Source organism: Oculina patagonica, chromosome 4, assembly GCF_052425735.1.
Source record: "Oculina patagonica isolate OP01 chromosome 4, crgOcupat, whole genome shotgun sequence".
Classification (NCBI taxonomy): domain Eukaryota; kingdom Metazoa; phylum Cnidaria; class Anthozoa; order Scleractinia; family Oculinidae; genus Oculina; species Oculina patagonica.
In genome coordinates, this window is record NC_135761.1 from 20,701,595 (window position 1) to 20,724,206 (window position 22,612).

At 40.4% G+C, this 22,612-nt stretch overlaps 1 protein-coding gene and 1 non-coding gene across 2 annotated transcripts; both read right to left on the reverse strand.

The window, feature by feature from the left end:
* Positions 1-2,506: 2,506 nt before the first annotated feature.
* On the reverse strand, positions 2,507-22,513 carry LOC144651653 (GATOR2 complex protein WDR59-like). Its single transcript, XM_078511599.1, has 24 exons — positions 22,436-22,513; positions 21,943-21,992; positions 20,930-21,068; positions 20,107-20,192; positions 19,763-19,843; positions 18,500-18,537; positions 18,057-18,145; positions 17,709-17,825; positions 17,264-17,341; positions 15,697-15,871; positions 15,261-15,340; positions 13,805-14,017; positions 13,143-13,307; positions 12,258-12,353; positions 11,726-11,867; positions 10,639-10,711; positions 9,969-10,128; positions 8,478-8,605; positions 7,461-7,652; positions 6,550-6,733; positions 5,252-5,430; positions 4,292-4,434; positions 3,989-4,096; positions 2,507-3,271 (listed from the first exon to the last, which is right to left on the reverse strand). The coding sequence occupies exons 1-24, from the start codon at positions 22,490-22,492 to the stop codon at positions 3,135-3,137; spliced, it is 2,910 nt and encodes a 969-aa protein (XP_078367725.1). The 5' UTR covers positions 22,493-22,513; the 3' UTR covers positions 2,507-3,134.
* On the reverse strand, positions 16,296-16,369 carry Trnat-ggu (transfer RNA threonine (anticodon GGU)). The gene has a single exon. It is a non-coding gene; the product is annotated as a tRNA-Thr (tRNA).
* Positions 22,514-22,612: the final 99 nt, after the last annotated feature.

Here is a 22,612-nt window from a genome sequence, read left to right on the forward strand (position 1 = left end):
CGATTCAGACGCCGGCTGCAGAACAATCAGTGATGCAACCTGTGATGAGACCAGCCATGTCACCACCATTGGTAAAAACAGAGACGCAGCCTTTCACGCAACCCACTGCAACAGTTTATAGCGAGCATCTTCAGAGAATGGAAGACAAACTTAACAACAATCCAAGCGTTGCATCCATTGAACAGCAGAAGTTAGTTGAAGTTGAAACAGATCAGACAAACGCAAAAAATAGTTTGACAATGGAACAACCCATTGCAACAATTTATAGCGAGTATCTCCAAAGAATGGAAGACAAACTTAACAACGATTCAAGCTTGGGAACCATTGAACAGCAGAGGCTGGTAGCTGTTGAGACAGAACAGACAAACTCAACAAATCAGTTGACAATGGAACAGCTTCAAATTGTGCCCGAAAATCCTTATTTATTGGATTCGGACTCAGACGACGAATACTCGGATGAAGACTCCGATGATGAATCTGAGCTGGACATAGCCACGATTGCCGAGTTCTCGCAACTGGACGTTGAGCCAAAACATGAACAACTTATAATGAAGTTACTAACAGAAAGAGAATTGGCCACTGAATCGTGCCATATGTGATATATTACAGTAGAGATAAAGAGGCAGGACATTGATGTAAACCATTTGAAGACTTTTTAGTTGTTACGCATTAAAGCAAAACCTGTTTATCATTTAAATAAAAATGTAATCATTTTTGTAATCGAAATGAACGCACACGAAAGGAGAACTAGCTACGAAATATTCCTTTGCCATTTTGTCACTAAAGATCAAAGTAAAATGAGTGTGTGTTAAATTTTTGTCAGTGACAAAGTGATAGAATAAGTCGTTAGACGTGAATTTTTGTAAATATGTCGGAAGATAGTTTTGTTGTACAAAGCAGATAATTTAGTTTTCGTCTTATCATATTTTGTGTTTTTAAGTAAAAACGAAAAAATAGTGGTTACTTTTAATCGCGTATTGTAAGAAAAAATAAATTATGGTATTAATGAAAGCTTACTATTGATATTTCACTTATGACTCCAGGGAATTTGGGGGGGGGGGGGGTCGGAAGAGGGGTACGAGGAGAGAAACTGTCCGTTTTGTCTGCGCACAGAGCTAATGAAAAAAAAAGTTGTTGTTTTTATTTAAAATTAAAAAATCGCTCTAAACGACCAACTCTTTAATTTTTTCTTAAAAATTAAATTTAAATAAAAATAAAAAAAAAAAAAAAAACGTAGCTGATGTCTTTACTAGGAATAACCTTTAATCTCTGTCAAAACCTTGGAACAATTGCTGTTTTTCTCACTTGAAACATGAAAAATTAAGTTATTTTCCCTCTCCCCTTTACAATGTTGCGAAACATGCAAAAAAATGCCTTCAATTGCTGCCTACTTTTGCTCACAAACTGAAACGCACTACACAAGGAAGTTAGGCACATTGCGCTATACAACACTGAAACGGGGGAATGGGGATGGGTGTGCCAACCAATTTTGTCAATGATTGTAGCCCTGTACAAGCATTCGGTAAACTGGGGAAAACCCACTGGAGTGACAACAAGAGGTTAATGGATGGCACGTTTTGCGTTCAGATCGGATCCGGCAGTGAAGAATTCCCACGAATTTCTGTTTATTTAGTTCGGAAATTAATATTTGTGATAAAGTATTCTGCTTCAGTCCCGAGACACACAAAAGCAAGCAAGCACACAAAAACAAGGGAGCCATCACTAGTTTTACAACTTGATGTCAGTTTATTTGCACATTTTTATCCCACTCTAAGCAGAAGACAGCTTTAGTTTGGTTAATTCTCTTAACTCAGTTATTTTGCGACCTTGAGTGTGGGTCTTGTACTTATAGGTTCCTAATGTGGGCATTCAACTTGCCTTGACATTTACCGCAACATCTTAAAAATTATGAAGTTAATTCAACAACTCAGTTCCTAATAGTAATTGGCCTTATTCGTATTCTCGGTATTGGACTGGAACTAGCTTGCAATGGAGGCTAATTCGGGTAATCTTTTCAAATGTAAATGACATGAAGCTTTTTTTAATGATATTCCCCTGCACGAGCCTCCATTACAAGCTAGTTCCAGTCCAATATTGAGAATACGAATATGGTCTATTGGATTGTGGAGAACAATTCACAGAGTAATCAAGCAAGCAAGCGAATGATCAAAATTTACGAGCACAAATAAGTTCTTATTGTATTCGACAATTTGGATAGGTACGCAACTCTCAACTTACACTAAAGCAGAAGTCGTCCTTTGCCTATAAAAACTCGCATTTGATCTCTCTTACGAGCGTGAATAATAAATTACGTTTTGAGTTTCTTTCGGAGCCTAAAAGGATACCCTACGGTAACCTAACCGATTCCCAGCAGTTTTGTGAGCCCACGTTCCTTGCCCCACGCCGCGTTCGGTGGGCAGGAGGATGGCAACACCGGACTCCCAAAACGGCTCGAAATAACCTCGTTCCCAGGGTCTCTTTTTCCCCCCCCCGGGAAGGGATGGACCTAACGGTGGCGTTGTTCGCGTTTTCTTCCGTTTCACCGTGCTATATTTGCCGCCATTATCAGTAGTCTGCCTCAGCAGCGATTTATCAACGCTTTCACAGCATAAGACAAAATTACAATCCTAAGAAAATAATCCTGCAAAAATTCGCCTAGCAACACTGTACGCGCGCATCAGTTTACTTGAATCGTAGATAGATTCGTTTCCATTACGCTTTAAGTCAATCTCGCCATTCTAACCTCTTACAGTGTCAATTTTAAAGGGATCTGCTACACGATGCAATCTTGCGTCGCAACTTTCTTGAAAACAGCCAGAAATCAATTCCGTTTTCTACATTTTGCCTCGCAACGTTTCTGTGGGATTAACGTTGTGAATATTTCAAGTCACTTGCCTCGCAAATCTATTACGAGTTCGTCTCGATAGGTCTAAATATCAAACGTTGTTGCCTTCATGTCAAAAGTGGAACGTGTTGTTCTCTCATTCTGAGACGAGAACCTCGACAACATGATCCGGCGAGAATTATGTTCCCAAGGGTTCCACCGCGTTTCATTCGCCCATCCTCGCCAAGCCGTTTGAGAACATATGACCGTGGCAGCATTTCTCATTTAACTCGCTCGTGTTGGAACACAGTCAATCCACGATGAACGTACCAACATCTAAGCATCTACAGCCGCACCCTGAAGGGCAAACGTCCATTGATTCGAACCAAGTCTTAAGATGATACGTATGTCCTCCGTGACCGCATGCCACACAGAAGTTGCTGGCTCCTGGCATAATCAAATGAAAAACAACATTCGCGTACATATAGAATCAGTTAATCATGCATGCCTCATAATTCCGGCATAATAAATGAATACCCAAAATTTTGGTTATGCATTGTAAGCTCGCGGCTTTATAATTACTAACTTTCTATGTGAGGTTATGTAATGTTGTAGGGGGGAGGGGGGGGGGGGGGGGGGGAAATGCTATATTTGTTACTTGCATTTTAAGTGCATTTTAAAAACATTTGTATTAACAAACTCACCCCATAGGAAGGTGTAAGTTTGAAGTTGGGAGACTGTTTGGCAGGATACGAGATACGAACGAATAAGATGACGAACTATAACACGCAAAAAAGTATGACCAAACACTCTATCGAGCTAGACCGCGTTGGGCAACAAGTCCAACTTTTGGCGCCAAAACTGCTCGGGAGGGCAACGTATGCTCTCTAACGAGAAATACATCTTTTCAGGGAAAATGTTTGTGATGTTTAGTTGGTCAACCAATATCTGCTTTCGCTAAACAAACGTTCTCGCCGGGTATCTCTAAGTGTTAAAACGAGGGAACAGACGCGATACCAGTCAGGAGCGCCATTACGTTCATGGTCTGTCCCCTTAGAATTGAAGACTAGTATCGCGCAGAACCCGAGAACTGACTAAGAACAGACTACAGACCAAGTATTAAGACTGAAGTTAAAAATCTATTAAGTACTCTTGTTTTCTAACCTCTAACAGCAACATGACATACAACACACTGAAGTCCTAAAGCTTTACAAGACCAACACTGAGCTCCACGAAGCATCTGCGGACAGTTGTGGCAACGAGTGCTAAATTCTATGACAAGAGAAAAATATTAACGAATAAAATTGAAAACAAAAATGTTCTACAATATTAAAATTTCTGTTTTCGCGGATTAACCCACTCATATTTAAACGATAACTGCTTTGCGCTGGCGATGATGACTGGGTCAATATTACAAAGTTTAACGCGTTAAAAACATGGCGTTGAAGCAAAAATGAAGTCACTAACCTACGCCATTATGTGGTTGTTGAGGTTCACTCAAGAATTTTATCACTTCAGCTCTTTTGCCCAAAAGGTTCCATCGGTGCAAAACATCGGCATACTGCTTTATGTAATGATCATGTAATGGAAGCTTTGAAATATCAACAAACCTGGAAAAGAACCCAAACCACTTTAACCAAAAAAAACTAAGTTTAAAGAAGTTATGCCATGATATTTTAAGCATTTTTCTTTTCAAAACTACTTTCAAATTGAAGGAATCTGAAAATACAAGGTGTCTGAGGTACAAAGATAGTGAAGAAGTACAAGAAAGATAACTGAAATCCACAAACATGACCTCGCTCCCAATGCGTTGCTTCATGGCTCAGTTGGTAGAGCATTGCACCGGTATCACGGAAGTCACAAGTTCGAATCCCGCTAAAGCCCTTATATTTTTCATGCTTCGTTTTCCCCAATTGCATAAATTAGTGGGCTGACGGTGGGGATCGATTTATTGCTTGTTTCTTTCCACCGTGAAAAATAATTTCATTTATTCTATCAACAAACCGAAAATAAACAAGGATGGTTATGATTGAAGAGACCAAGACAAATAATGAACGACAAAAAATGAAACAACTATTGGCGCGCCGAGAAAAATGCAAGCTAGAGTAATTGGTTTTGTTGTTTTCCGTCAGTCGAACATCTCGGCACCTTTCAAATAACAAAACCTGCAGTATATAATAACTCCCGGCCTCATGTAACATCCACAGCATTCGAATGTAAGTATTAGTATGATAATTTGTTTAAGTCTAAAGATCGTGCAAAATGATTGTATTCAATCACTCAGCTTTGAAAACAATCTTGACAGAAGAAAACTACTGTATAAGAGTTCCTTGTAAAGTTCTGAGTCAGCTTATCGTGTCGTATATCCTTCTAGGTTTCTCATGTTAGTCTTCCTATGAGTTCAGGCAGCTAGAGTTCTTTACTCACCTACAATCTTTCTCGTATTGTTTCCGTTGTTCTTCACGCGGATCCTTTGCGCGGATGAACACAGGCGGCGACCATCCGCCGCTCAGAGGAAATGAGATCTCGCTCCATTGATCATCTGCTGGTGACACATCCCCTGAATGATCCGTAACACTTCCAAGCGACTTGGGCCGCTTTATAGACTGTCAAACAACACAAACTAAACATTATGGAAAACAGAGGTTGACAAAACGCAGAACAAAGCGGATGTTATCGCTGTTTTCCGTCCGTCAAAATGACTGTTGACAGTTTAATTCTTCATTTTTCCAAAGTAAGAGTCTCACTGGACTTTCCGTGATCGAGCCATCCGATCGCGCGCGCACTCGTGTCTCGCCCCAATCTTTTCTCGCGCGTCTTAAACCCTCGCCTAGCCTTGCACTCCCGTACTAAATTTCGACAGAAATCCAAACAGCAAGCAGTCTTACTGGGTACCCACTGACTCACCGGTGGGGAATAATTCTACTCTTCACTTCCTTAGATGGGTTGCTAGTCCATGCCAGGTTACCCCACCCCCACCCAGGCTGCTCTATAAGATGGACGGTATCAACTGGGTAGAGAGAAGCACTGTTACCTTGAATAACGTGTTTGCTTAAAACACAACACAGGGACCTCCGACTAGGGCTCAAATTGGTAAATTCTGTTTCGCGAGACATTTCACTTCCTCTGGCCACAGTGTTAACGACATGTTGGTGTCTGTTATCTGCGCAGGGTTTAAAAGCACGCAAGATCGACGCCACGCAGAGGCAAGGCTAATTTTCAACCACAAGACCAGATTATGTACTTCTGACAAGACTCTAAATTCCAACAGGATGAGCATCGGACTTTTCTTTTTTGTGACAGTACAAGCGCGCGCTATTGTCGGAGGCGCATTTTACGTTTTAAAATCATTTTGAATAAACAAGCGCGTGCTATCAGTAAACAGCAATTTTTGACGCTGATGAAGAGACAGAAGTCTCGATACGTCTGAGAATTTTATCGTATTTAGTGCATTAACAAAACTGTTGTTAGAGAGTTTTCAATTGAGTGTGTAAAACCAAAACCAAGTTCCTCCGGCTCGCTTACCTAACTGTTTGGGGGCAAGCGGGGGAAACGCGGGGTTTTTTTTTTTTTTGGGAAGGCGCGGGTTTTTAAAAAAAAAAAAATTTTTTTCACCCAAAAAACCCCAACTTCTGAACTGTTAGGCACAAGGACGAAAGAAAGCTAAATTCTTCCCAAAAGTAGACAACTTTTTTCGCTCCACAAATCTTCCCAGTGTTATTTACCTGATAAGGGTTGTCCGCACAATGCGGGGAGGAGCCATACGTAAACGACTTGCTTGAGGTAATGACGTCTGGTTTGGGGTTGATTCTAGGAGGTTTGAAGGAGTCTGGGAGAGAGGGATGAGCCAGCACGCATGACAGCATACCTAACATCTGGATATCTCGGATGCTCAAGTAATAATCCATTCTGTTGATTAGAAAGGCAAAGATTATCGAAAATGTCAAAACTTCACTTCACTTTAAACGCCCCAGTAAATTAAAATGAACTTGTTTACGAAGAACCTCCCCGAGATAACGTGATCGACTAAATTGAGTTGAGCCCCGCAAACGTGGGAAACCCCGACGAGTAATGATACCGTTGGTTTGCGTTTTTCAAAGGACTTAAATAAGTTTTCAAATAAGAAGTAAAACCAAACCGGGCCAATCACAACACATGGCTTATATCGCAATGAACCAATCAAAACTCGAGGCAAAAAATTGCAACCGGCGCCAAGCGCGGGAAAACATGCAGCTAGTGTTAATCTTTTAATCTTAGTTAGACAATATTGTAATTTACACACTTCCAAGAAGTTTTTATTTCTCTATTTGTATTTTTATTTCGTGGCGCATCTGAAAACTAGCTTTTGAGCTAAGCGTGCAGACCACGTTAAATAAAGATTGTGATTGTGCCAAGCGCGGGAAAACAACACCCGCAACCGGCGCCATGCGCGGAAAACATGCAACCGGCGCTAAACGCGGGAAAAAGTCACAAGTGACTTTGGTTATGATCCTGAAAAAACAACAAGGAATATTTTCTTTAATTTGACAGGGTAAATACCAAATAAAACATATTTTCTGTTGATAGTCGGTTGAAAACCTTTTTCTTCATTAAATATTTGTATTTGGCTAAAACAAGGCGACCTCAAAATACTTACAGTGAACTAACCATCTTCCGTCCAAACGGATGAAGTGCCCAGGGTGACTCATCCATCGAGTCAGATGGCGCAAGTTTCTTGTCGAGGACTAAGCTCAATAGGGACCAAGTCTGCACCAGGTCCTTCCGGCCGGTTGTCATGGCAGCCGCTAGGTTCTTTTTACAAATTTCAGTGATATCATTTCCTTCAAGCCTTGAGGAGAAAGTTAAAATTAAAAAAAATGGAAAGAGAAAGTACGATTTTACGGTAACCCCTTGTCATACAGTGATAAATCAGTCCGAATTAAATGTTTAAAACATAACGTTGAACTTCTATTACGCCAGCTTTCCTTTAAGCCCCCAATTTCTAACAAGTCCCCCTTTAGAACCGCCACCTTACTGAAAAGCCTCCCACCTACTTTAGATCATAAGCAAGGGCAATTTATAAACAGTAAAGCAATTATTTGAGACTGATACGTGTTTCAAAATTATCCATCCACCATGTTTTTTTATTGCAACCATACTTTTTGAGGAAATGTTTGATAAAACAAAACTGATTAAAGATTCGTAATAAGCTTTCCCATCACTCATAAGGCCCCCATAACATCCACACTTCCCCCGCCCGCATAAAAACGTTTTAAAAGGAAATAAGCTCCTTGGTATTAAATGGAGTTTTTACAGTAATTCAAATACTCAGCGCCATTACATTAGGATAAATATCATGGGAAAAATAGTTTATAGTTACCGTAACTAAGGGAGATCTGTCTGGTTGAAATTTCTTACACGTCCAGTATATATCAATGGAAAACCCGAGAAGTACTTTTTATCTGTGTTTATTTCCTTTTAACAAAGGTTTGGCAGTCGGTATTATGCAAACCACCCTTAGCGTGAGATGCACATGATTGTGTGACTTGTTCTATGTGATTGCGTGACTAACTTTGTGTGTCAAAGGGAAACAAGCGCATTGAGATCACGGTAACTTCCAAGTCTTCCAAAATGAATAACGCAATACGCTATCACGCTGAAGGTTCGCACTTACGTGTAGGCTTGTCCCAGTGATTGGTGAATGGGCATCATGACGCTGACGTCACGAATCACAACGGGGCCAACATCGCTGCTCCGTGACGTGACCCCACTGTACTTTTGTCCCTCCTGTAGATCCTCTTGCTGCAAGACGTACACATGTCACAAGAAAGAAGTAACAGCAGCTGAACGATCAATCATTAATTTCTCCTCGCCTTTTAATACAAACAGAGGAGGGAGGAGGAGGAGGAGTAGGAGGAGTAGGAGGAGGAGGAGGAGGAGGAGAAGGAGGAGGAGGAGGAGAAGGAGGAGGAGAAGGAGGAGAAGGAGGAGAAGGAGGAGGAGGAGGAGGAGGAGGAGGAGAAGGAGGAGGAGGAGGAGTAGGAGGAGGAGAAGGAGGAGGAGGAGGAGGAGGAGGAGGAGGAGGAGAAGGAGGAGGAGGAGGAGGAGGAGGAGGAGGAGAAGGAGGAGGAGGAGTAGGAGGAGGAGAAGGAGGAGGAGGAGGAGGAGGAGAAGGAGGAGGAGAAGGAGGAGAAGGAGGAGGAGAAGGTGGAGAAGGAGGAGAAGGAGGAGGAGGAGGAGGAGGAGGAGGAGGAGGAGGAGGAGGAGAAGGAGGAGGAGGAGTAGGAGGAGGAGGAGGAGAAGGAGGAGGAGGAGGAGGAGAAGGAGGAGGAGGAGGAGGAGGAGGGGGAGAAGGAGGAGGAGAAGGAGGAGGAGGAGGAGGAGGAGGAGGAGGAGGAGGAGAAGGAGGAGGAGGAGGAGGAGGAGGAGGAGAAGGAGGAGGAGGAGGAGAAGGAGGAGGAGGAGGAGGAGGAGGAGGAGGAGGAGGAGGAGAAGGAGGAGGAGGAGGAGGAGGAGGAGGAGGAGGAGGAGAAGGAGGAGGAGAAGGAGGAGGAGGAGGAGAAGGAGGAGGAGAAGGAGGAGGAGGAGGAGGAGGAGGAGGAGGAGGAGGAGGAGGAGGTGTAGGAGGAGGCAGCGTGGTCGAGTGGTTTAGGCCGCTGCTGTTGTAATCTGGAGGTTCCGGGTTCAAGCCCTCCACCCTGCCACTAGCTAGTTTTGTTCTCGGTCGTTCCGAGTTTGAATCCTTGATAACGCTTTGTAAATAGCCAACCGGTCTGCGTACTGCCAGCTGGGATTTTTAACCATCTTATGTTCACCTAAAATACTTGTTTCCTCTGTTTCAGTGGCATGCGTGGAAACTGGCTATCTCGAAGCTAGCTGCATGACTAATATAAACAATATCTACATTTTTACATCTCATATAAAAAAGGCGGAGAAAAAAGGATTTAATCAGCTTGACAAAAACGTGTTGATTGAAAACCAGATTCTCCGAATCCTAATCTGTTGGAACTAGTGGCTATTTCCAGTCATTTTACTTCATCGAAGACCAATGAGCATTCCCCACCTAAAACTATTCATTCAGATAATCCTTTTATTCCCGAAGGGGTCCTTTATCAAGGTATTACACTGAGGCTGACAAAAAACACAAGGCTCCTTTTTCGCTTACCTGACTTAGCGTTCTGTAGATCATCCTTGAAGATGACTGCTGACCAAATGAACTGAATGTATGTCTGTGGTGAGACTTCTGAAGCGAGCTGTTAATTAGAGGAGGGAGGGCCGGGCCACTACTGGGACGAGAACTGTACGCTGAGAAGGCCGACAGAGATCTAGTGAAAAGGAAAAAAAACAGCAGACTACTTAAAAACAAATACAATAACGTCTGTTACATTTATCTTGTTCTTTTCCAAACGCCTGCATTGTGGACTAGATTGAAACGCAAGCCGTAAAAGTGCGTTGTTTGAAGTCAATTTACAGAATAACGTTTGCAATCTGCACAGTTTTATTAGTTTATATGGATATTTTGACTGATTCTGAAGAAAATGTTCTGAAGAAAATGTTATTATTGTTATAACGCTCTTGGTCCCCTTTAAACTGTAACTCAGTTCAATCTAGTTCAGTGGCTCATAGCCACGTTAATGTCTTATCTATCCTCATCTCGCGAGGTTTATGAGCCTCCTTGCCGTGAGGCACATGCGCCTCTACCAATACACGTGACAGTTTTTCAATTCCCCAAATATCGTCCTCCACGCGTTTTAGACCCCTTTTTGATGTTTTATTGCTGGCCATTTTAAATATTAAAAAGCCAGGCACCACAATATATTGCAGTACAGCAGTACCTTGGAGTAGGTTCTCCACCAGACCCTACACGGCCGCTATATCTTCCCGGTAAATTAAAACACACCAGTAATCCTGAGAAAGAAACAATGAAGTGACGTCAAAAATGGATTGGAAAAAGAAAACCAGACGGACAAGAATGGCAAATATTTTGACCCGATTAGCCTCATTTCTCCTTTGTGTTACGGTTCGCACAAGGCAGTTTGGAATCAAGATGGTTTCTCGAGGATTCTAAGGTCCGTCATTTTCACGACCCTTTGCTTTCGCCATATGTTGCGAAACTGTACAGAGTTGTTACTCTTACTCACAACCAACCGAAATAGCCTTATAAACCAATCAAAGCTCAAAGCAAAAACGTATGACCGGCGGTAAGTGCGGGAAAACATGCAACCAGCGCCAAAGCGCGGGAAAAACTTGCAACCAGCGCCAAGTGCGGGGAAACATGCAACCAGCGCCAAAGCGCGGGAAAACTTGCAACCAGCGCCAAGTGCGGGGAAACATGCAACCAGCGCCAAAGCGCGGGAAAACTTGCAACCAGCGCCAAGTGCGGGGAAAATGCGCGCAAGACAAGTCACGATTGGTTTTTGTTATCGGGTTTATTACCGTAATGATTCGATTTAGCGCCCGGGGCGCTTATTTACTTTTGGCACCTCAAGGGAGGGCGCTTATTTGAGACAGGGCGCTTATTTAATTTTTTGAGAAACAACCAAATGTTCAAAACAAAACTTCAATAAGTATTAAATTTACTAACAATAAAAGAAACTGTAACGGTAACAAATTGCTGAAGGTTCACTAACTTTAAAAAAAATTGCTTATTTTTAGCAGTAAATATATACATGTATGGTATGGGTGAATGTTCACGAGTTTATCTATTCGACGTTGACGACTTCAGTAGGGGCAGTTATCTACAGTGAGGGCCTCATAAGAATAGGGGCGCTTATAAGAATGGGGCGTTTATTAGAATGGGGGCGCTTATTAGAATAGGGGCGCTTATTGACAAAAACACATTCAAAGGGGGGCGCTTATTCGGAAGGGAGCGCTTATTGGAAGGAGGGCGCTAAATCGAATCATTACGGTAAATCAACTCACCGCAAGCACAAAATTTGGCGCCAGATGTACGAGGAAATGGAATGGCCGCGTCAAGGTAGCTACCATAGGAGATTGGGTCGAGCCTTCCGTGAATCTGGGGAATAGTTGAGGTGTATTGGTCCATGGGCAAATCTTCTTGAATCTGATTGGATGAAAATATCAGACAATAAAACATTAGAAAGATAAAGAGTCTATCCTCAGGCGTGTCCGTCAAGTACGTTGATTATGCTAGACAATGGAAAAGTAGACCCTTTTGGCGATTTTTTAGTCTGTGATCACGACAGCGAGGTTTTAATCGCTACAAAGTCCAACAAGGAGTACCTATCTATTACTAGCCTACACTCTTTTCGGTGCTTAGCTAAGTTCAAACGAAACAACGACAGCAAACTTTGAAGTAATTTTTGTAGCCAGCGGTCTTGGAAGTTCAAAGATAAATTGACGAGAAACTAGCTCGCGAGGCAACCGGTTTCAAACCTGCTAATGTAAAACTGGCTGCTTTGCAGGATAGGTAGATACAAGGATTCAAACTCACCGTTAATTCTTCCAGATGGCTGACCAACTGTCGAAGGCATGGTTCAAGGCACGTCTGGTTTAACTTCACATGCGTCTGAGCTGTTTCGCGTAACGTCTAACACGAAAGACAACGAAAAAATAACAATAAACAAAATAAATAATTTTAAAACAAGTCACCTTTAGGAATGGGATGTTATGCAAGAGAATTTACTTTAACATCTTACCATCTGGAACCTGATTCAAACACGTTTGTTTGTCACCTCGTTTCAATTAAATTAAAATCAATTGCTTTGATCATCAACCTTGTGTGGGATATTTGTCTGAATTGTTTTGGACCAAAGATCATGTGAGTTGGACATAATATGGCTTCAACTTGCCGTGAGATGGAGCATCATGTGATGTTTTTGGTCACAAAATTATCTCGGCGGGAATTCAATTCATATAGCTAAAAATAAATATCTTACTCAACGATTTAAATAAAATCAGCAGAGTTAGAGATTCCTGAGTGATGTTTTGATCCCGCAGGGCGAGTAAAATAAAAGTAACGACTTTATATACACAACAATATCAAACTGTATAAAGGATAAAATACATGTTATTCAATCTTTCTAGACTTTCTACCGTGTTTTGAAAGTAACCCGAGAAGAAGCAACTTCCCGCTTAAAGAAAACACGATTATTTGTTAACTTGGAAATTGTTTTGACTTCTAAGATTTTTTTGTGTTTTGCTACTGTTAAGACCATTATTCACAAGTGTCATTATATTTTAAAACCAGTTTGTAGCTAACAGAATCAACTAAAACAATGGGCTTAGCGTGACATTGACTAAATGCCAAATTCTCCTAAGGTGTACTATACAAAGTATATGAAAAGCAGTGTGGAGAATTTCGATGTTAATAACTCACCTTCATGAGTTTGGTCTTGGTATTGACGTCAATGGAGGTATCGGGTGTAAACTCAAATGACGGTATGGCGTTGTTAGGATAGTGAGATGGGAAGTTTATTACTAAAGACACAACATTAGGGCCATTGGTAACATTCACTGTACAACTCCTGTGACCTGCGTCCATCTGAAAACACGAAACAGTTTAAAATCAGTGATAAAAACTCTAAAACCCAAGTTTCCGATTTTTATTGTCCAATCAGAAAACCGCACGCCACTACAAAAGATGTGACGTCTTTTTGTCGTCATTAGGTACGTCATGTTGCTTAGCAACCTATTCGCTGAAAGCAACTCTCCGACTTTGTTGCTGTCTTTAAGAATTTGTAAAAAAAAACTACACTTAAAAAGCCTTTGCGTATCGACTCTTAGTTAATAACCTAGCCATGACGCTTAGAACTCGGTTGTTAAAAATCTAACCAGTTAAGACGGGATAAAAGTTAAAAAAAAAGTGCTTCACCTCTGTCGTTTTAAAACGTTTAACACTTAGATAAGCTCAATCCTGCTTTTAATAACCGGGCGACTGGTTGATTTTTTCTAGGAATGACCTACGTTGTAGGTATGTCCCGGGTTTCTGTACAGTTACACGTATAGTAAACAGTGGAACTTAAAATACTCCCGTTTTACCTGCTCAACAATCACATTAGGGATGTTAACATTTATCAGAGCAAACTCCTGTTGTAAAGTGTGCGGTTGAACAGCAAGATCAGGGATCACTTCAGCTGAATCAATAATAACAGACTCTGAAATGGCTGACTCTATCAAGTCTTCACGTATAGCCAGGCCTGCTTCACTTGTGGCCTTAGAAGGAAAATTGTCTGTAACATCTCCACTGCAGGCCTGTAAGAAAGAGGAACAAGACAATCAGATTATACTAAGCAAAGTTAATCACCACAGCTTCAAGGAAAGTAAGAAAAAGTCTTAATTTCAGCTGCCTTCTCTTGTCGCTCACAGGAGCAAGCGACCAGAGAAGGCGGTTGAAATATTTAGGTTGTCATTGCACGGTTTTCACTTGAGTGTTGAAGGTAATTCGCATTTGCTATGGTTCTTCATTAAAAACTAGCAATGGTATATTGCAATCCCCGAGTTTTGATTGGTTAACAGGCAATGGTATATGAGCTCATACACCATTGACCACAAATATGGTAGCCGATACGCGTCAACAAAAACAGCTGGGGAACTCAAATTTTGCAATTCCTCGTTTTTAATGAAACAATTATTCCACTTGCGCTTGTTGGATATGAGATGGTTATAGCCAACTCGCCTCGTTGGCTATCTACCATCTAATATCCAACGCGCGCTCGTGGAATAATTGTTAAGTATAATTATGCTTTGGGATTGCTTTAAAAAACTCGCACCACTTTCTCGACCAATCAGACGTACAACCAAAAGCAATCGTCACTCGCTTGCACACGTTTTCCCGCGCTTTATGCCGGCAACACACATTTGCTTCGAGTTTTGATTGGTCCACTGGATTGTCTGTCCTTTGTGATTGGCCAGAGAGAGTATTTTGGTATTTTTACGACACTCAATCAAAAAATGCTCTAAATAAATAAGAATTAAATGATTTATGTCACAATAAATTTAGTCATTTTTGCGATGAAAAAGAAACCTTGAAATAACAGTTCAGGAGGAATAAACCAAACGTGGTATAAATTGAACTTGCTTCATTACCCAACTCTCAGCGACTTTACTTTTCAATTGATAAAACAATTACACCACTATTGGGAATTTGCAAATGTCATGGGTTTGAATTCCATTCAAGCCTCGGGTTGTATTCTAGACTCTCCTACTAATGGAACTGCAAGAAACACAGTCATGCATTTGCAGCCGGGGTTTGTACACACGCTTGAATGCAAAATGTAATTGCCATACTTTTTCCAGATCATTATTTTCTTTTAGCACTTTTTGCAGCTTACAAAAATACTCCAGACTTTTTTCCCAATTTTTTCCAGACTTTATCTTCGTTTTCCATTCTTTTTTCAGGTATGGAAAACTAGTTTGCAAATTTCCATTTTTTTTTAAGAATTTTGTTCGAACCCTGACTGTCCAACAATGAAAAGTCTCCTTCTAACTTACTTACCATTATCATTCTTGGTTCTATCGCCCACAGTCTGAGAGTGGAGTCTTTTGCCCAGGTGACAAGTTGAAATTGCTCCTTATCTGGGATAGAAAAAAATAGACAGAAAAGATAAGGAATATTACAACAGATTACATATTTGGTGAACTGAAAAATTAACCCTTCATTTCGTACTAGTTGATGGAAACTGTTTTTTTTTTCACAGCTGCAAAAAAGAAACTGAAGGGGTGATAATATTGTTTTTAATATAATTATGATTTTCATTTGCGGCAAAAGCATGAGTCAGATTGCTGCTTATTCTGCTTACTTTTCAAGCCAATCAAGAAACTACATACTCACTTTCATGTACAAGCAGTAGCGCTCTTTGGGAATCCCCCCCCCCCACCCCGTGCCACTCTTAAACATGAATAGAAATCAGACCCATAACAAACAGCCTTACCATCTAGTACTTGAGATCTCCACTGAAACTCTAAAATAACATCACTGTGTCCAACGAATGTGTTCACCGGAGCTGGCATGGGTGAGCTGATGTCCAGAATGTTCCATAGTGACAGACTGTTTTCACCTCGCCGCAACTGAGGTACAGTGACAGTAACAAGACCCTCACCAAATGGCTGGTAAAAGAAAATGAAAAAGTTTTAGGTTGGGATATGATACCAAATGATACCAGGTAATAGTGGAGATTTAAACTCTGCATTTAGGAGCAAAGTAAAGAGGTAAAGTCTGCATTGGGCCAGGTGTCCTATACCACCAAAGCTTATCCCAGTTTCTGCAACATAAAGTGACTAGGAGTATTTTTTTGCCTCCTCCTACTCCAGGCCCGGATGGGATGCTAGTCCATCGCAGACTCCAGAATTAAATAATTTTATTAGTACCCACCTATACACCTGGCCCTAGTTGTTCAAAGGATGGATAATGCTATCCACTGGATAAATCACTATCCAGTGGGTAGTGTAGTATGTTTTGAAAGTGATAAATGATCATCGCAGTGAATTTCCAATTTAAGCAATTGGAATAAAGAAGCCTGAAAAAAATTCAGGGCTTCAACGGGATTCGAACCCGTGACCTCCGCGATACCAGTGCGATGCTCTACCAACTGAGCTATTGAAGCCACACATTGGGAGCGAGGTCAATTGTGAGTTCATATTTTACCCGTGAGAGGAGTGAAATGATGTAATGTATATGAAATAATTCATACATGAACTGCGGATGGATATGAAAGTGATAAATGATCACCGCAGTGAATTTCCAATTTAAGCAATTGGAATAAAGAAGCCTGAAAAAAAATCAGGGCTTCAACGGGATTCGAACCCGTGACCTCCGCGATACCGGTGCGATGCTCTACCAACTGAGCTATTGAAGCCACACATTGGGAGCGAGGTCAATTGTGAGTTCATATTTTACCCGTGAGAGGAGTGAAATGATGTAATGTATATGAAGTAATTCATACATGAACTGCGGATGGATATGAAAGTGATAAATGATCACCGCAGTGAATTTCCAATTTAAGCAATTGGAATAAAGAAGCCTGAAAAAAATTCAGGGCTTCAACGGGATTCGAACCCGTGACCTCCGCGATACCGCTGCGATGCTCTACCAACTGAGCTATTGAAGCCACACATTGGGAGCGAGGTCAATTGTGAGTTCATATTTTACCCGTGAGAGGAGTGAAATGATGTAATGTATATGGAATAATTCATCTATGAACTGCGGATGGATATGAAAGTGATAAATGATCATCGCAGTGAATTTCCAATTTAAATTTGTGTTTTGTTAACATTTATCCACTGGATCGACACTGGACAGCAATTTATTTGGTGGACAGCATTATCGGCCCTTTAAACAACTGGCCTCTAGAAGGAAAGAGGGACTTGTGATAGTAACATCTTTCCAAAGAACAAAATGCAATTACCCCAGCCAGGGTTAAAGCCTGGATCACTCGATTTCAAGTCCAGCGCACTAATCATTAGGACACGGCGTTTCCCACATATTTAGGTGTAACTTACTGTAAATCTTGCCCTCCAGACAGGAGAATTTGCATTCAACTTATTCTCTGGTTGGCGAGGATTTTCTGTATTCCACAACTAAGATAAAACAGAGATGTCAATATTTAGACATGTTTTAAACAATTTAAAATTGCATTAAGATTGAGTCCATGCTTTGAAGGTTGAGCCCAATCAGATCAGAAACACTACTTTTAAATGTTCAGCTGAATAATTAAACTGTAACCCTGGTAATCAAGATCCTGTAAGGCAATTCTAGGTCGTGTTGTGAGATGTTGCATAACTGTTTTTTATTTATAATAATGAATGATTATGTTTTAGAGACAAGAGTTAATTAATTCAAAAATTGGGACCTTAAATGAATTTTATAGGGGAATCAGCCATTTTGACTGTTACTCATTCTTCTGTAGCAAGAAGCAACTAGGAGAGCGAGTAGCCCTTGACTTACCTTCACTGTGGAATCATTACTGCATGTTGCTAGCGTTGTGCCACTAGAGCGTGACCAGTCCAGTCCATGAATCTTAGACAGGTGAGCTGTGACATACACCACAGGGGTATTACCTTTCTATAAAAATAAAAACAAAAAACAGCAAGTACTTACTCATACAAGAATAAGATTACACAGTTGGAAGCCTGGTGTTATTATTACCTAACATTATTATATGGATAGCTCTTTAAGTCGGCGGCAAAAGAGCAAAAACATTGCAAGCAGCGATTACGCAGTACGCACTGGAAATCATCTTTAAAGGGGATACCACATGTAATTTTGGTCCTACACTGTATTAATGGTACGAACCCTAAGATCCCAGATTCTAACATCTCCATCATGGCTGGTTGCAAGAACATGACGGTTCACTCTGTTCCATTTGACTTGTGAGGCTCCAACTGAGAAGAGATAACATATGACAATGAAAAATAAGCAACCAATGTGGCAAAATACTATTGACAGTTATAGTAATCAAATAAAATAACAACAAAACTAAAATGATTCGGCAACAGGGTGTGGGGTGTCCCACAACAAACTGGTATTTTTTTCACTGATCCTAAAATTCACTTGCTAGTAAAAGCTGTTCACCCACCCCCCCCCCCCCCCAACCCTCCATCCCCTTCCTACCTTAAAACTGAAGGAAAACATGTACCATGCCTCTTTTTCTCCCACTCTTAACTTCTATAAATAGACACCTCCCATTTGGGGACACCTAAAGATGGACAAGACATTAAATTATTTCCCATACATACCAATGGCTTGCAGTGAACTGGCTGGTTTTTTCCCATCCCTGCAAATAACATGTAAAGGGAAACGAAGATACATTGTAAACCAAAGTGATGTGATACATAATTTGTACATGAAGCTTAATAATTTGCTTTAATGAAACAGGAGCAGAACTCTTTGTTTGTAACCACAGTCAGATTTACCAAAGACTGGCCCGCCTAGATTAGCCACTGCTACCCGTGGGCCACTCCACTAGATATTGTTAATGTCGCAAAGAAAAATAGAGTGTAAAGTTTGTGAGTGTGTAAAATGCAAGACATTTTCGTCATTAAATACACCAGGACAGATACCAGGAGTGTCATTAAGGGCCATAACCCGTAAAGGCCCGTTTACAGGCAATTTTTGTTGTGCAACTCAAGGCAATTTTTGCCACACCGAAGTTGCATCAAGTTTCAAACAGGTTCGAAAGTACGGTAGTTTACAGGCATGCAGGAGACCTAATGCAAAAATCACCTGTGTAAACAGGCCTTTATACTTGTTATGTGTGAGTTCACTTGATGTTACAGGTAAAGATGTCAATTGATGTCACTTCAAAATGCTATGGGTCATAACTGCAATGTAACAGCTGCTTAAAAGCTTTAAGGGGCTGTGTCACGGCTAAGTTTATTTTATGTTCAAATTTTGCCAAATATTCGCTATGAAACTAAATGTTTGCAAAGAAATTAATTCTATGATTCTAATTGACAAAACCATAGTTTCACTGCAGCCAAATGTGACTCCCAGGCGTTATAATTTAAATTTACAAGCAGACAAGATTAACTTTGAAAACTGTTCCGCCGGACCATACCGGTATTTCGAAAACCCATATCACAATCCATTTCAATCTTCGACACTTTGGGTCATCCGTACCTTCTTTTGCATACTCCTTCACTGTTTTAAGAGGTTATTTGATATATACTACAAATTTGATGGTCATTTCCTATGCCAAAGTTTGGCTAGAAACCGTGACATGGTCCCTTTAACAACAGCCCTGCAGATACATAGTCAAAAAGATTTTCTCGCATTATGTAACATATGCTTGTTGTGCTAGTTCAGATATGGATGTGTCATTATTTTAAAATGGATTGAAAGTAGGATCTTTTTCTGATAAAGTATTCCCATACTTTATCAAAAAATGACTGTTTTATTAAGGGCTACAAGTCAGTTCTTCACAATGATAACTGTTTTCAAGGGAGTGATCAGATGAACTCATTCGCAGTAACAAAAAAAAGTTTTCGACAAATTCTTACCTGAGGTCCCAGATGTAGATAAACTGATCCATTGAGCAGGTAGAGAGGAGTTGAGGATCAAACCAGGACCAGTTTAGATCACTGAAACAAGTGGTAGAGCAGATGTTAATAAACGGCATGCAATGCATGCAGAAGTGATGACATTTCACAGGGGGTTCTTAAATAATTTTAACAGAAAAAATTTAAAAAGGAATTGAACTGGTTTGAAAAATTACAAATCACAAGAAAGTAAGCTAACTCAAGTAAAGCAGACCTCTACCTGGTTCCTGTGCCAGCATATGAGAGATGTCATAATCTTAGGAGGAATAAATGAATGTATGATAAAATCATGAAGACAAATATACCTAATTGATCTGGTGTGGCCTCTGAGAATATGCTGTTGGGAGCCATTGCCATCTCTCCATGCCCAGATCTCTGTCTTTTGGTTTGACTGAAATAAAATTATATCACATAAAAGATTACCAAGTGGCATAATATGCAGGCCCTACGGTACCATGAATAAATTAGCCCTATTCAGACCGGGCTTTTTTGGATCTTTTCAGACCGGTGGGGGGGGGGGGGGGAAGGGGGATTCTTTCTCTTCTCTCATCTCTTCTCCCTCCCCCCCTCTGTAACTTCCAAAACATTTAAGCAATCATAATAAAACTTAGAGGATATATAGTATGTCCAAAAATCTTTCTTTTGGTATACGTCACGTGGGATGATAACGTCACGTCACATGACAATTACATCATAACGTCAAAAAAGCCGCCATCTTGGATTCCAAAATTTTTCCAACACGTCAGAAAACCGCCCAAAATTACAGTAAAGTACTCAAAATCAATAAAACTGTGCTTAAAAACCATAAAATGGTGAAAATAATTGCATTAAAGATAATTTTTTTAATTGAAACATGAAAATTACAATTTTGGGAAAACATGCCTGTCAAAATGCCATTGCCATGGTGACGTCAAGTTCCTGACACAACAACCTATCCTACCAAATTATTGCCAGATAAATTTTAGATAAACTCGTAAAGTTTGGCAGCATTTGGTTGAATCTTGAAAAAGTTATAGGCATCGGGCACTTCCCCCCCCCAGGTCTGGATAGGGTTAAAATTATTTTATTATTTATATTTTATTATTAATAATTCCTAAAAAGAACTCTGTATTTATACTAAATACTCACTGCATTGGCAAATATATGAGCATGCGAGAGGTGAGGGTTCCACTCTACAGCACCACATTCCCACTTGCTATTCCGTGTCACCTTTTTGATGATCCGTTTCTCAGAAGCGTTTAAGTCAATAAATGCCAGTCCTTTTCGTCTGTAGGAAAACAATGCAAATGGAGATTTGAATTAGAAATGGCGTAGTACATACAGTGGGTACAGTGTATGTTCAAATCATTCTGGGGACCAGACGCGTCATTTCTGATGCATAAAAAAAAGTGAACCAGACACTTAAATCTCCAAAACAGCTTTATTTTTATAACTGCTACAAAAACAAGAAACAAGTATACGGAGGGTTCGCTCAGAGGTCTCCAGCCTTCACTTCGTTTATAGTGGAACACCACCAGCCAGCGCTAACTCACCGAAAACGCTTCAAAATGGCCTGAGAAGCGGGAGAACAACAAAGAATACAACAAGGCAATAAGGTTAGTCGATTTTATTAGCAGAACATTACATATTATTTCTTTTGAAACAAAATCGTTGAGTTCCCATACAAACCCTTATAAATCGCATCTTTGTAACACAACACCGCTCAAAGGTAAGGGTCACGTTCGCTTATACTTTACGCCTGTGCAAAAACCGGAACATTTTTTTTTTGTCCTGTTTCTTAAAATATTTTTTGTATATTTACTGCACTGTCTGAAAAATCCAAACGAGAGAATCATGTTAATTAGAAAACAAAACAAACACACTTTTCTTGTGATTTGTTTTTAGCACATTTGTGTACATGTATCATATTTTTTCCTTTGTTTTACTACATTGCAAATTTTCTGAGGTTGCATTAATTCATTTCATGTGAAGGTTGGAAATTGATCATTAAAATGTTGTGCTGGGTGACAAATGCAGGACTGGATGAATTACATATTACTGACACAGTACAAGGGTACATGATAAGTGAAATGTAATTAATGTTATAAGTAACTTGGCCAAAATCTATATTAACTAAATAAGACATAAAAGAATATACTCACGATCCTAATACAGTAAACTGGCCCGTGCAGTCCACAGCCATGACTGTTGCCTGTAAGGATAAATGTTCACTGGCAAATAAAGCACTGGAATACATATAAAGCTAAGCTTGCTTAAAGCTTACATAGGTCTACACAAGCTTTGCAAAAGACACGCGAAAGTAATACAGAAAGTCAGTCATGAATTTTTGCAGTGAGTTCGATTTTTACCAACAAGACCGTTAAAGCAAAAGACTAAAATCAGATGAATGGAGGATGTAATGACAGGAAAATTCAGGTGAGGAAGTCGTCTGCTTGTCTAGGCAGATTAAAGTAAAAGATTAACAAATTATTTGTGTCGAAACTAAAGTGAGTTCAAATCCTTCAACGACTGATTGATTGATATGCAGGATGCGCGATCAGGATCAACTCGACACGCACTAACGTAACCTAAAATCATTAGAACTGACATAAGGGTAAAGAAAAGTAGTATTATTTCCTACAAAAATAAACTTACGGGCCAGTCTTGGTGCGCAACAACATCCTGGTAGGCCGCCATCTTGGATAGACTCATGCGAATATCCACTGATCAGTATTATGATTACTGCAGGCTCGATTCTTTGCCGGAGGTTGCGACGACCGGCCGGGCGACGACCGTCGGTGACTTTCGGAAGTACTCGGTAGGATTCCGATT